Source organism: Protobothrops mucrosquamatus, unplaced genomic scaffold (assembly GCF_001527695.2).
Source record: "Protobothrops mucrosquamatus isolate PMUCROS unplaced genomic scaffold, P.Mucros_1.0 scaffold3091, whole genome shotgun sequence".
NCBI lineage: Eukaryota > Metazoa > Chordata > Lepidosauria > Squamata > Viperidae > Protobothrops > Protobothrops mucrosquamatus.
Genome location: NW_015389099.1, coordinates 59,120 through 71,291, shown reverse-complemented (window position 1 = coordinate 71,291; position 12,172 = coordinate 59,120). Strand labels below are relative to the sequence as shown.

The 12,172-nt window shown below is 37.6% G+C and overlaps 1 protein-coding gene across 1 annotated transcript; it reads left to right on the top strand.

Moving 5' to 3' along the window:
• Window positions 1-1,932: 1,932 nt before the first annotated feature.
• LOC107297030 (epoxide hydrolase 1-like) lies at window positions 1,933-11,153 on the top strand (the record flags this gene model as incomplete). Its single annotated transcript, XM_015826386.1, is given in 6 exon segments — window positions 1,933-1,952; window positions 2,821-2,959; window positions 2,961-3,036; window positions 6,635-6,743; window positions 9,949-10,074; window positions 10,763-11,153. Coding segments are annotated over 6 exon segments (684 nt in total), but the record flags the coding sequence as incomplete, so codon positions are not given.
• Window positions 11,154-12,172: the final 1,019 nt, after the last annotated feature.

The following is a 12,172-nucleotide window of genomic DNA, read 5'->3' as shown; positions in this document are numbered from 1 at the left end:
TTGTGTGAAGATCTTTTGTTACATTACCTGCAGCGAACAGCAAAAGCAAGCTGAAATTCTTGTTTAATTAACCTTTCAGCTTGAGTTCTGAAATTTGCTAGCACTGACTTTTCCTATACTGTCTAAAGTGCAAGCTGGCCATATTTTGACCATGAGTGCAAAAAAGAGTAAAAACAAAAAGTTGGTATTCTTTAAAACAGTAAAAAATGCAGTATTTTGTTTTTCTTTTTTAGATCATCATATTTACTAACAATGCAATATCAAACTACTCTGTTCATTTTGTGAAATAATTCTGGGAAGACTAACTGAAGAAAGCCTGTACACCAAAATACTTTTTGAATAATGCCTTCTCTGAAGAATATTTATTTGAAATTTGAAATAGTAATAATTCATAATTCCCAAGATAGTAGTGACTATTTAAACCAAAATTATTTAAAATATAATGTTCACTTTGCTTATGTTTTAAAAATCTCAGAACAATTGATATTAAGGAAATCCATTCTTTGTGCATATATTAAAGACAAATTATGTTTACACAATCTCAGAATGTTCCAGTGTTTTGTTTGATGTTTATTGAAATAAAGTTGAATGTAGCTGGGGTTCATTTTATTAAGAATAGATTTCAGATTTATCCAATAATATTTTAAAAATCTTTGTGTTTCTTCTTTAGAGCGTATGAGAATGTGAATGCAGTGTCTGTTGACCACTCATTAAGGTAATAACATCTGTTTGCAGGATCACCTGGCTGTTTTAATGAATTGCCAACAGATACTGCATTCATTCTCGTAGGCTCTGAAATAGCTTTTCAGAACTCAAGTTTGAAGCATTTCATAGTTCTGATATTTAAATCATATAAGGAGAAGATGATTGATTCGTTAGAGGAAAAGACAGCAAACCACAAGTACTTTAAATTTCCAACCTGTTTCTAAGGCTAGAAACTGTAGTTTTATTGGGAAAGCCAGGCAGAATCTAGGATAAATTCCTAATGTGAGATGTTTTTGCAAATTATGTATTGCTTTCCCTTATTTTAGAGGGAAGTAGCTTGCAAGTTCAAAAACTATCCTGAAAGAGGGTAACAGCATCCTTTCTATTGGTTCATCTGAATAAAATAGCTTTCCGGTGCTGAGTATCAAATGTGAGTATCATCACATCAAATTTCTGTGTTTGCTACTGCATCATATTTGTTTTCCATTTCTAATCCTCCCTATTTATTTCCCACACTCTGTATTCTAATGTACAAACACCTGAAGTTTTCAGTATTTATTTTGGAAACTCTGTCTTGAATTAACCTGATCTAGTACCTTGCTAACATTAGCAAGCAGATGTTATGGCATGTTCATTTATATTAGACAGTTAGAGATACACGTCGTCCCCCCTCCCAATCAGCTATGCTTTCCTTGTGTGTTCAGTTTCTAAAATTACAAATTACACATTTTTGCCATCATTTTCAAATCTTGCTATACTTCAAGATATTTTTTTGTTACTTTGTTACTTTGATATCCGTGTTCTTTCAAGAAACTAAAACCACATTTTTGGTCTCCAGCAACCTTTGAGAGTGAGAGGCCATTGTTTCAGGCTGCAGTGAATTTCATTTTGAGAATTACAGAATGAATTCCACAGGGCACAAACCAGCACTCTATTGGCTCTCAGAAAATTATATTATGTTGATATACATCTATTTAGTTATTTTCTGAAGATTCTGTGTCTATGTTTTCTTCCTGTAGGAATTGATGTCCATTTTCTTCATATAAAACCTCCGTGCTTGTCTGAAGGGCAGTCTGCTAAGCCTTTATTGATGATCCATGGTTGGCCTGGCTCAGTGTATGAACTATACAAAATTATCCCTTTTTTGACTGACCCTGTAAACCATGGCCTGAATGGTGACCATGTTTTTGAAATGATTTGCCCTTCCATTCCTGGCTTTGGCTTCTCAGAGGCTCCTCACAAAAAAGGTGAAAAAAGAAAGAAGTAAAACTGAAAGGCCCAATTCTAAGTGATGGGTCATAAGTCGAGGATTATCTGTATGTAAAAAAAAAATATTAGTTCCTTTATTGTCTTCTGTCCCTTTATGACCGTGCATGGATATCTACTGGCATTGTATTTTTAATATCCCTTAACAAGGTGCTTGGTGCACCTTGTTAATGCTGACTTCGGAAAACCTTAACTGTCAATGATTGTATAAAGACAAGAATACACAGAGGATAGAATTTGCCAGATGTTACACTGGAGGGATGTGGTCAATAATGAGAACAGAAACTGAAATATCCATGGGGCTTCTTATCTCATCCTCATCTTAATACTCTAGCGCACAGCTGTCAGTTCAAGAGGTCCCTGCAGAGTAAGAGAGCCTCTTTTGTCTGGGATATACTTTTGATTAAAAGGAGGAGTTGGCCATAGAGGCAGTGATCTATCAATGGACATGGTCTGAGAAAAAGCATTACTGAGAACAATAATGGCCTGCCAATAAACTGAACATCTGATTTCTTAAACAACTAGCCTTTCCAAGTCATCATCTCAAACTTTTGAATCACAGGGCCCATCTTCTTCAGCCAATGGTCATGCTATGTAGGGTTGATAGATGTTGTAACTTATCACATCTAGAGGTACCACCTTAAAGAAGGATTGCTGAGAGTCACATGAGTATGTCCCCAAAAATCTTCAGTTGTGGAAGATTTATTTTCCATCTGTAATTACTAATATCCCAAAAAATCAAATGTGCCTTATTATGTGTGAATAATTATAAGACATAAATGTATGAATTTGAACAAACCACAATGTTATTGTTAAAGTGCCTGACTTCTTTCTAAACAATTGTTTTAGCCACGTGAAAGGCATTCACATAAATATAGTATTTCTGAGCACTATGAGTTTCAAGCAGCTACTCTCCATTCTATTGGGACAATATTTCCCAGGACTATTTGGCTTCCAGGCAGAAGATATTCAACAAATCTTTCCTTTCAAAAAAAAAGGTGCTCAATAGAATTCTTCTGGAGAGTGGCTATCTCCACCTTCACACTACAAAGCCAGACACTGTGGGTAAGGAAAGCTTTTGCTTTGAACATTGCATGTGCTTGTTTTTGCAAATAAGCCTTTATAGAATCAGGAAATGCACTTTGGGTTTTTTTAATTACAGTTAGATGGCAGGATCTAATCTAGCCAACTTTGGCTAAACCAAAAAGCTAAACAGGGTCAAAGCTAGTTAGAAGGTAGGTAAAATCCCAGGTGTGTAGTTTAGATTGAGAGGTTTAAATAAAAACCAGGGAGAAAACAGAATAATTTCTGCATATTTGCAGAGTCAAAGTTCACTCAAAAGGAGACTTGATGTTACTGTGTTACCTGTATGTTTTCCTAAGCAACAAGAAGCCTCCAGGAAATTGTTACTTGGACTTAATGTGTATGGAGATTCTCAGTCATCCAAGTCATAGTTATCCCAAAGGTGCTTTTTCACGAGGCAAATGGATTTTCTTGTTTTTCTTTGAAGACATTTTGCTTTTCATCCAAGAAACTTTAAAAAAGCATTAAAAGAATGCAGATGACCAATTGTCTGCAAGGAGTATAAGTCCTTCCATTCCCCACCATCCAGTCAGAGCTGAAGAGGCTTTTTGGATGAGAAGTGAAACATCTTCAAAGAAAAACAAGAAAGTCCAGTTGCCTCTTGAAAAAGCACTTTTGGGATACTTGGACTTTCTTGTAGTTAAGTAGTATCTTAAAACTTTCTGGTCATATTTGATTTATTTGCAAATATGCGAATGAAGATGAAGGCTCACAGTGTTAGCATTAATAAGAAGCAAAAGTCATGTGTGGCCCTGTATGATCTGTTCCTTTCTCATGGGAAGCAACACAGATTCACTGTGCTTTTAACCAGCTGGAGGATTTCTATTCATTGTAATGTCTGCCTTCTTGTACAGGTAGTCTTCAACTTACAACACTTCATTTAGTGACCGTTCAAAGTTACAATGGCACTAAAAAAGTGACTTATGACCATTTTTCACCCTTACGATATTATAGCATCCCCATGGTCACATGATCAAAATTCATACCCTTGGCAACTGACTCATATTTATGACGGTTGCAGTGTCCCGTGGTCATGTGATCACTTTTTGAGACCTTCTGACAAGCAAAGTCAATGGGGAAGGCAGATTGACTTAGTAACTGTCCTACTGACTTAACAAATACAGTGATTCACTTAACAACTATGGAAAGAAAGATCGTAAAATAAGGCAAAACTCACTTAACAACTGTTTCAGTTAGCAACAAAAATTTGGGGCTCAGTTGTGGTTGTAAGTCAAGGACTACCTGTATTCTGTATTTTCACTCTGTTGATTGTTGCCCAGAGTATGATGATTGGGGCTGATGACAAAATCAGTGAAATAAAGAAATATGATTCTCAGCAAAAGGGACAAGCACACATCTGCACATCACTGGGTGCCCTTGCTTCTCTCCAAATTGTCAGGACACATCCAGAGATGTGTAAATATGGTCATATTCATGTGTTGATAGCAGAGAGGATGATGAGTCACATTTCTCAAATGCCTCTCATATACCTCTGGCAATCAAGAAAGAAAATAGAGATAATTCATAACTGTCTGAGCCATTAAACAAGTATTTTCCTAGCAAAAAATATGGCTGGCCTAATTTGATAATTATGGTTTCTTCTTCTATTTTTGCCTCCCAAATTCAGTTGCCCATGCTTCTACCTTAACACTGTACATGCAATCTATAGTGTGCTTTTGCATAGCTGTGTGTGAAGCTGATAATGATGTGCATGTTCATAGCATAAAATGAAAATATCAATTGATAGCCTTTACCATCTTTAGATATTGTCAGATTAATTTCTGTGGGTTCAGTTAACCTATTTTTCCCACTCCTTACTTTGTTTCTAAGGTAAAGCTTCTGAAGTTCATCCTGTATCATGCCAACATTCTTCTGTGATACTTTTATTATAAGTTGTTTGAAATCATTTCTTTCTGTGAGGAACCTTTACAATTTTTCTTTGACTCTTGGCTGTGATTCCTTAGAAAACTAAAGAGGATTTGGCTTGTGCACATATATATTTGTTTATGTGCTTACATCTGCCCTGAGATTTCTCAAGACCCTAGCCTACCCCTTCTACTTTTGAAGAACTTAAAAATAGTAAAATAAACATCTTAAGCCTATTTTGATATTTATAACTAACTGGAAAATTGCATCATTGTAATTCAAAGATTTGACATTAAATAAAAGAAGTGTAGTCTTGGGGGTTCTGACAAATGGATGATTGCTAGGGGGTGATCCCCAAAATGTCTGCAATGATGCAATCAAAGCCCTGTCCTTTTGATATGCTGAGGTGGGCCTTCAAATGCATCATTGTGTCTGCTACCATGATTATTTTTCGCCTTCTCCACAAAAGAGGCTAGGGAACCTCCAATGATTATTGAGCTCTCGGGATAACTACTGGGGCCTCCAGTGATTAATTAGCCATGAATTAGCCACCTGTGCTAGTATATATGAATAGAAGCACTGCCATCCATCCAATTGAAGCATTCTTTGAAAGAGATGAGAAACACATAACATAACAATAATAGAGTTGGAGGTCTGTAATAGAGTTGAGGTCTTCTAGTCCAACCTCCTGCTCAGGCAGGAAACCCATTTCAGACAAATGGTTATCCAGTCTCTACTTAAAAACTTCCAGTGTTGGAGCATTCACAACTTCTGGAGGCAGGTTGTTCCACTGGTTAATTGTTCTAACTGTCAGGACATTTCTCCTTAGTTCTAGGTTGCTTCTCTTCTTGATTAGTTTCCATCTGTTGCTTCTTCTCCTGCCTTCAGGCACTTTGGAGAATAGCTTGACTCTCTTCTTTGTGGCAGCCTCTGAGATATTGGAACACTGCTATCATGTCCCCCCTCATCCTCCTCTTCATTAAATTAGACATACCCAGTTCCAGCAACCGTTCTTTATACTATACAATGAGCTTCATTTTCTCATGGTAGTAGTTCTGCCTTCAGGGGAAAGCTGGCAGCCAGACAAGGCAGGGGCAAGTCTTGACTTAGCTTTATAGTTAATATGATGCAAGTGGGTTGCCAGGAATATTCTTAAACTGGGGGTGGGGTGCTTTTCCCTTTATTAAAACCTTAGATTATATGGTGAACTGCTAATGTTGGTAAACAGTATGCAGTATCTTAATTCTTTTGGAGTATTTGATATATGCTCTTGCTCCCATAATGTTCCTTGTCATATAAATGGCATCTGAAGACAGTAAATTGTATCCATCAGTCTCTCAAGTAGAGTAACAGGAAACATGACAAGATGATGCTACTACTAATTTTGCTTAATTAGTAATGAAATCATTACTAATGGTAAAAAGAGATAGTGGAAGATTTCCCCTTTCAGACTTGTTTAATGATTTGAAAGTACAGATCTCCCACTGTGTCTTTTTACCACCTGATAAGTTAGAGTGAATCCTTTCTAAGTTTCTTTTTCTGCCTGTTATTCAGTTGTGGGCTTCTCACTCTTTTATCTAATAATTTCCTAGGCAGCAATCCCCCCCCACACACACACACACACCTTCAAAGGAAAACTTTCCATTATAATATCAGGAAAAGTAGCATCTGAGAGTTACCTAAATTGAAACTCACCACTTTCTCTTTTTTCTAGGCTGTGGCTTGAATGACTCGCCTGTGGGATTGGCTGCATACATCTTGGAGAAATTTTCTACATGGACTGATCGCAGTTTTAAAAAGCTAGAAGATGGAGGACTAGAAAAGTAGATGTTATTTACCACCCCACCCCCAGTGTACCTTAGCTGACTTTAATTGTCCCAAATAATATAGTATCTATTTATTTTATGCTGTTCTGCTACGTGTTCAGACGCTTAAACGCCGAAGGCTTAGCAGCTCCACAATGCTCCTCCAAGGACTAATTATGCAATGAGTTCTGCTGATGACTGTAATTTTATTGAACTGGAAAAAAAGAGCTTCTATAGAACAGAAATACTTGGCTCTTCCATGTTCCAACTTAATTCTAAGCTGAACTTAGAGTGTGCAAAACCTAGTTTTCATTTGTGGGGCAGCTTTCCTGGGGCATAAGCTGTGGAGTCAGGGATAGCTATAAGGTATCTGTGCATTGTATTGCTGCCCTACTTGGCTAATTTTTAAAATATGGTTAATTTTAAATAATTAATGAATAGGAAGCATTGCTTCAGCAGCTTCCAAGTTGATGCCCCATGAAATTCAATAAGGGACATTGATTGTCTCGGGGCTAGTACAGATTGCTCTTCCCTACTATAAAGCTGTTTATAAATTGTGCACTCACTTGCAAATTATAGAGCTAATAATATTACAGCATGGTGAGATAGATGAAACTTTGGTTTAGCAATAGATCAGGTACATTGCACAAAATCCTCTTGGAATCTCTCCGCTTAAATCAGTGGTTCTCAACCTTTTTAATGCCGCGACCCCAACCGGTCGTAAGTCGAGGACTAAACCGGTCGTAAGTTGAGGACTAAACCGGTCGTAAATCGAGGACTACCCAACCGGTCGTAAGTCGAGGACTTTCCCTGCCCGGGAGCGCCGCACATGCGTGGTTCCGCCCCCTGCGCGGCTGAGGCGTAGCTGGCAAGCGGCAGAGACGGAGCAGGCCGACCACCAGCTGGCCCAGCTCAAGGGAGGTAAGGCACCCGCCGGAAAAGGGGAAAAAATGGCGGACAGCCTTGCTTGGCGACCCCCGTGAAATGGTCGATCGACCCCAAATGGGGTCGCGACCCACAGGTTGAGAACCGCTGGCTTAAATCTTCTTGCAAAGGAGAAGGTTCTATGATATTCTTTAAACATTTTAAAACATTATTTTAACAAAATAAGGTAAGCCCATTTAATCTAGTGTTCCATTCTACTCTGCTCAACTATATGCTCACAGAAAGGGAATGAGTCCCTCTGACCTGCATTCTACAACAACCAATATTAGGAGTCAATTTTATTTATTTAAAGTAAGGAGATCTGCTGACATAGGGTTGAAAGCTATACAAAAAATCATGAGGAAATCATGTTTGCCCATAGGTCATGATTCCAGATCCTAAAGGGTCAAATTAATTTTGGATGCCAACAAATAATTTATCTGACAACTTCTTATTAACACATTAATTAATGTATGCCGATTAGTGTACATTCAAAGTGACAAGTTATTCTACTCTGTTCTGTTCCGTTCCGTTCCGTTCCGTTCTGTTGTTGCTAGAATCCACCCAGAGCACTTGAAAGCAAAAGGATTATGACTCTCTTTTTAAAATCTTACGATTTTGTTTCAAATGAATTGATTTAAATGAAATGAAATGATTTCATTTCATTCAAACCTTAATTTTAAAAAAATGGTTGGGATGGTAGTAGCTTGTAGTTTGCCTTGAAAGCAATGGGGCACTAGGGGATGAGGTTTATTAGGGTGTTTATTAAAAGTGAGTACAGTTCAGAAATATTTGAATGCATTTTCCTTGCATTGAATGACAGATGCAGCATTAATAGGCAGTAAGTGCTCATGTTTTTGTCATCTTCTTAGCTAATATATTATTAATTGCCTACGATGAGATTCAGTTCATGAATAATAAATGTCACAAACTACTCATTTGCTCTTATCATTCTGGAGAGAAAACAGCAGTGACTAAAATGATGTTGCAAATCACAGCCCAAAAGAGTAATGTGATTGTCAAAGTCATTATAAGTGACATTTCTGCCCTCTCATTTCTTTTATACCAAATGCTATGGACATCCACACCTGAAGTAGAATCACTGGGATTTATTCCCAGATAGGTTTGCATAGCAGCCTTTTCCACTCTAGGACTTCAAAGATGTGTTGGACTACAATAGCTAGTTGCCAGTTAGCGATCTTAAGTATGGATGATGGGAGCTGTATTCCTGCCCATCTAGAGGAAGCCAAGATATATTTTGTTGGTCTGTACAATCAAATGGGAAATTGGAATGTAAAGTTGTCAGAGGATAAATAGGTGGGAGAAGGCACTCCACCTAAAGGCTTAGCCATATAACAATTTTACTCTCTCAGGGAAGATAACTTTTAAAGATCACAAATGAATGAAGTGACAACATTTGCAAGCAAGATAAATGTAACACCCAGATGGGAAGTTGAAGAAGGCTTCCCCATTGTATACAGCTGCTATACTAACATAAAAGGCAACAAATCCCAAATAGATTCCAAAGACATAAAAGCAGCCTTAGGATATTTAGAAGACAGAAGTCTTCAACATGTTTCATTTTCATATTGAAAATGCCATTCCCAATTTGGGATGCTCCGGTAATTTTGGATTTCAGTTCTATTAGTATATTGGCCTGAAATTATGGGAGCTGAAATCTAACAGCTCTTTTTCTGTTTATTGTTTATTAGGTTATAATATAAAATACAAAAATATGAAAGAAAATAATAGGCAAATAAGGGAGGGAAAAGAGAAGGGAAAAGTGTGGGGCAAAGGGAGAAAAACAAGAAAAGGCATTGACTTCCGACTCCCTTTGGTGCAGTAGAATCAGATAATAGCATCAAACCTCAACTTTTTACTTCTACATAATAATATAAACTAGCCATTTCTATCACAACAAACTTATTAATTGGTAAAACCCAAAATCAAAGTTTAATTTTTTTCTACCTCAAGCACAAAGTCCAGAAGAGGTTTCCAAGTAGAAACAAAAGTAATTGTATTTTTTTTCTTTGATCAAAGCAGTCAATTTGGCCATCTCTGCTAAATCTAACAACTCAAGAGTACAGCAGTTAAGGAAGAGTATGATGGCTAGTGGTGCTTTGAATGCCAGGAGACGAAGAGGAATATCAATTGTACTGCCTGAAAAGGCTGCCGAAACCCAATAGGAGCCTGTTATTATGAGTCAGAGTAAAGTCAGAAGGCAACATTTCCTGTGAGCTGTACTAGCTACAGCTTGTGAAAAGAGATTAATTGCAATAAATCAATTGTATTTTTTCAGGAAGTTCACTCTGGATGACCTTCTCACGAATATAATGATCTATTGGACTTCAGGTTGTGTGGTTTCTTCAATGCGCTTCTACAAAGAACTTTTGGGGAAGGGTATTGGCATTGAAAAACATGAGACGTAAGTGATTCCCATATTTCTGTTTTGGAGTTCTTGCTCTGGAGCAGGCATTCCTAATTTAGCCAGCATACTAGTACAATGTCTGAAGTCTGTTCCTCTACCATATATGTGTCACCTATCTTATGTGTGATTGTAAAAAAAAACCTCTTTGCTGTAATCACTGAGGAGCTCAGAAACAACATGAGAAACAACAGGCTTCAACTGAACCCTGGCAAGACTAAGTGGCTCTGGGTTTTTGGGCCTTCTGAGACTTTATCATTTTTGGTACTGGGATGGGGTCTGGCACTGCCAGATCCACTGCACAGTCTGGGGGTCTTCCTAACTCCTGCTTAAGGAACAGGTAGTTGTACAAAGTTATTGCACAACTTTGTCTTATGTGCTAGTTGCACCTCTTCTTGGACCATAAGGCTCCATTCACAGTTACTCATGCCCTAGTCATCCCCAGGGATTACTATAATGCCCTCTACATGGAACTGAACTTGAAGAGCATCTGGAAACTGCAGTTTGTTCACTTCACTTCACTAAGGCACATTTTCCTGGAAATAAATCCTACTGATTTCAGTTCAGTTGTCTTAGCGTAGACAGGGTTATGTTCTGTGCTTTTTTATTTTTTGCTTGTGGTTTAGGAAAGCAATATTATTGGGAGAAGGGCATGCTTTCATTGTTCAATTATGTCATTGCTTTGCAGGTTCCCTGTGAAAGTTCCCACAGGAATCGCCGCATTTCCCAATGAAGTCTTTTACATTCCTCGGTCATGGGCTCGAAAGAAGTATGCTAACATCGTTTCATTCAACTTCATGCCTCGAGGAGGTCATTTTGCAGCTTTTGAGGAACCAGAGCTCCTTGCAGCAGACATCCTACAGTTTGTAGATAAAGTAGAAAAAGCCACTTTTGACCAATGAAGAAGAAAGTTTCTGATCGGGTGATGGGAATAGTTTTACCTTCAGCACAGGACTATTGAAATTAAATATGGGAAAAAGTGATTTGGGTTAAAATATTAACAATTGTTCTTAGGTACTTTGTACTTCTGCTTTTTCTTATGTTAATTGATTAAAATCAGATACTCCATTCAAGCTGAACCCATGATGAGCTAGTACAGTGTTGTGACTGAATGACTGAACAGCGAATGAAGACCTGGTCCTGTTTTTTGTATTATTATTATACAGCATCACCCATGTAGATGGGCTACTTCAACAATAAGAGGGTAAATCCTTGCCAACAATCTAGAAACAAAGAGAAAACAGAAGAAGTGAAAGGAAATATCATCATATGAGCTCAGTGAATAGCTCTTCCCTAGTCACTCTTCCCTCTTTTTTTTTAAACTCCTGGGATGATAACACTGGCCTACCTTACAATACCTTACTCAGATAATATACCGGTAAGTGGTACTCCCTGGATATGCAAAATTCCAGGAGCACTTAATCTGTTTCACGCTGAGCAGGGGCATCGAGGGATGTCAAAAAATATCAAGATGGCAGGCATGACCATGCACTCAAAATCCCATTGCTTTTTAATGCATGTGTGATGCATGTTAAGGGTTGAGTCTTTGACTGTGCAGTCACACCTGCCATTTTGACTTTTTTGAGCTCTCTGTGGATGCCCCTGCTATAATGGCCTGCCTTGACTGTGCTCTAAAAAAGTAGGCAGGGGCTGAGCAAAGTCATTGAACTTAAAATTTTACATAGATAAATAAAACTAGTTAATATAATTATTTCTCCTGTAATTCCTAATAATTTCTCCTTTTGTCACATTAAAAAATTATGATTTAGCTGGATCTGTTAGAGGGATTGCATGATGTATATCCTTGCTTTGCATAAAATACTAAGAATAGTTATTAAGGTTATTAAACCAATTGTCTGATGCTTCTGTCAGTTACTTAAAGTTCCTCCCAGCTGATAAACTGAAGACATGATAGACTGATGGAATAACTCTCATATCCTCAGCTTTGATTTAATGATTCTGTGCTTTGTCAAAATTATGAACTGAAAGCCAATAAGTTTGTGCATTTTTGAAGACATATAAAATCAATTTTATGGTCCACACTTTCAGTTCTGGCCCCAGAATAAATTATGCAAATGAATGTATATTATGTTTACTG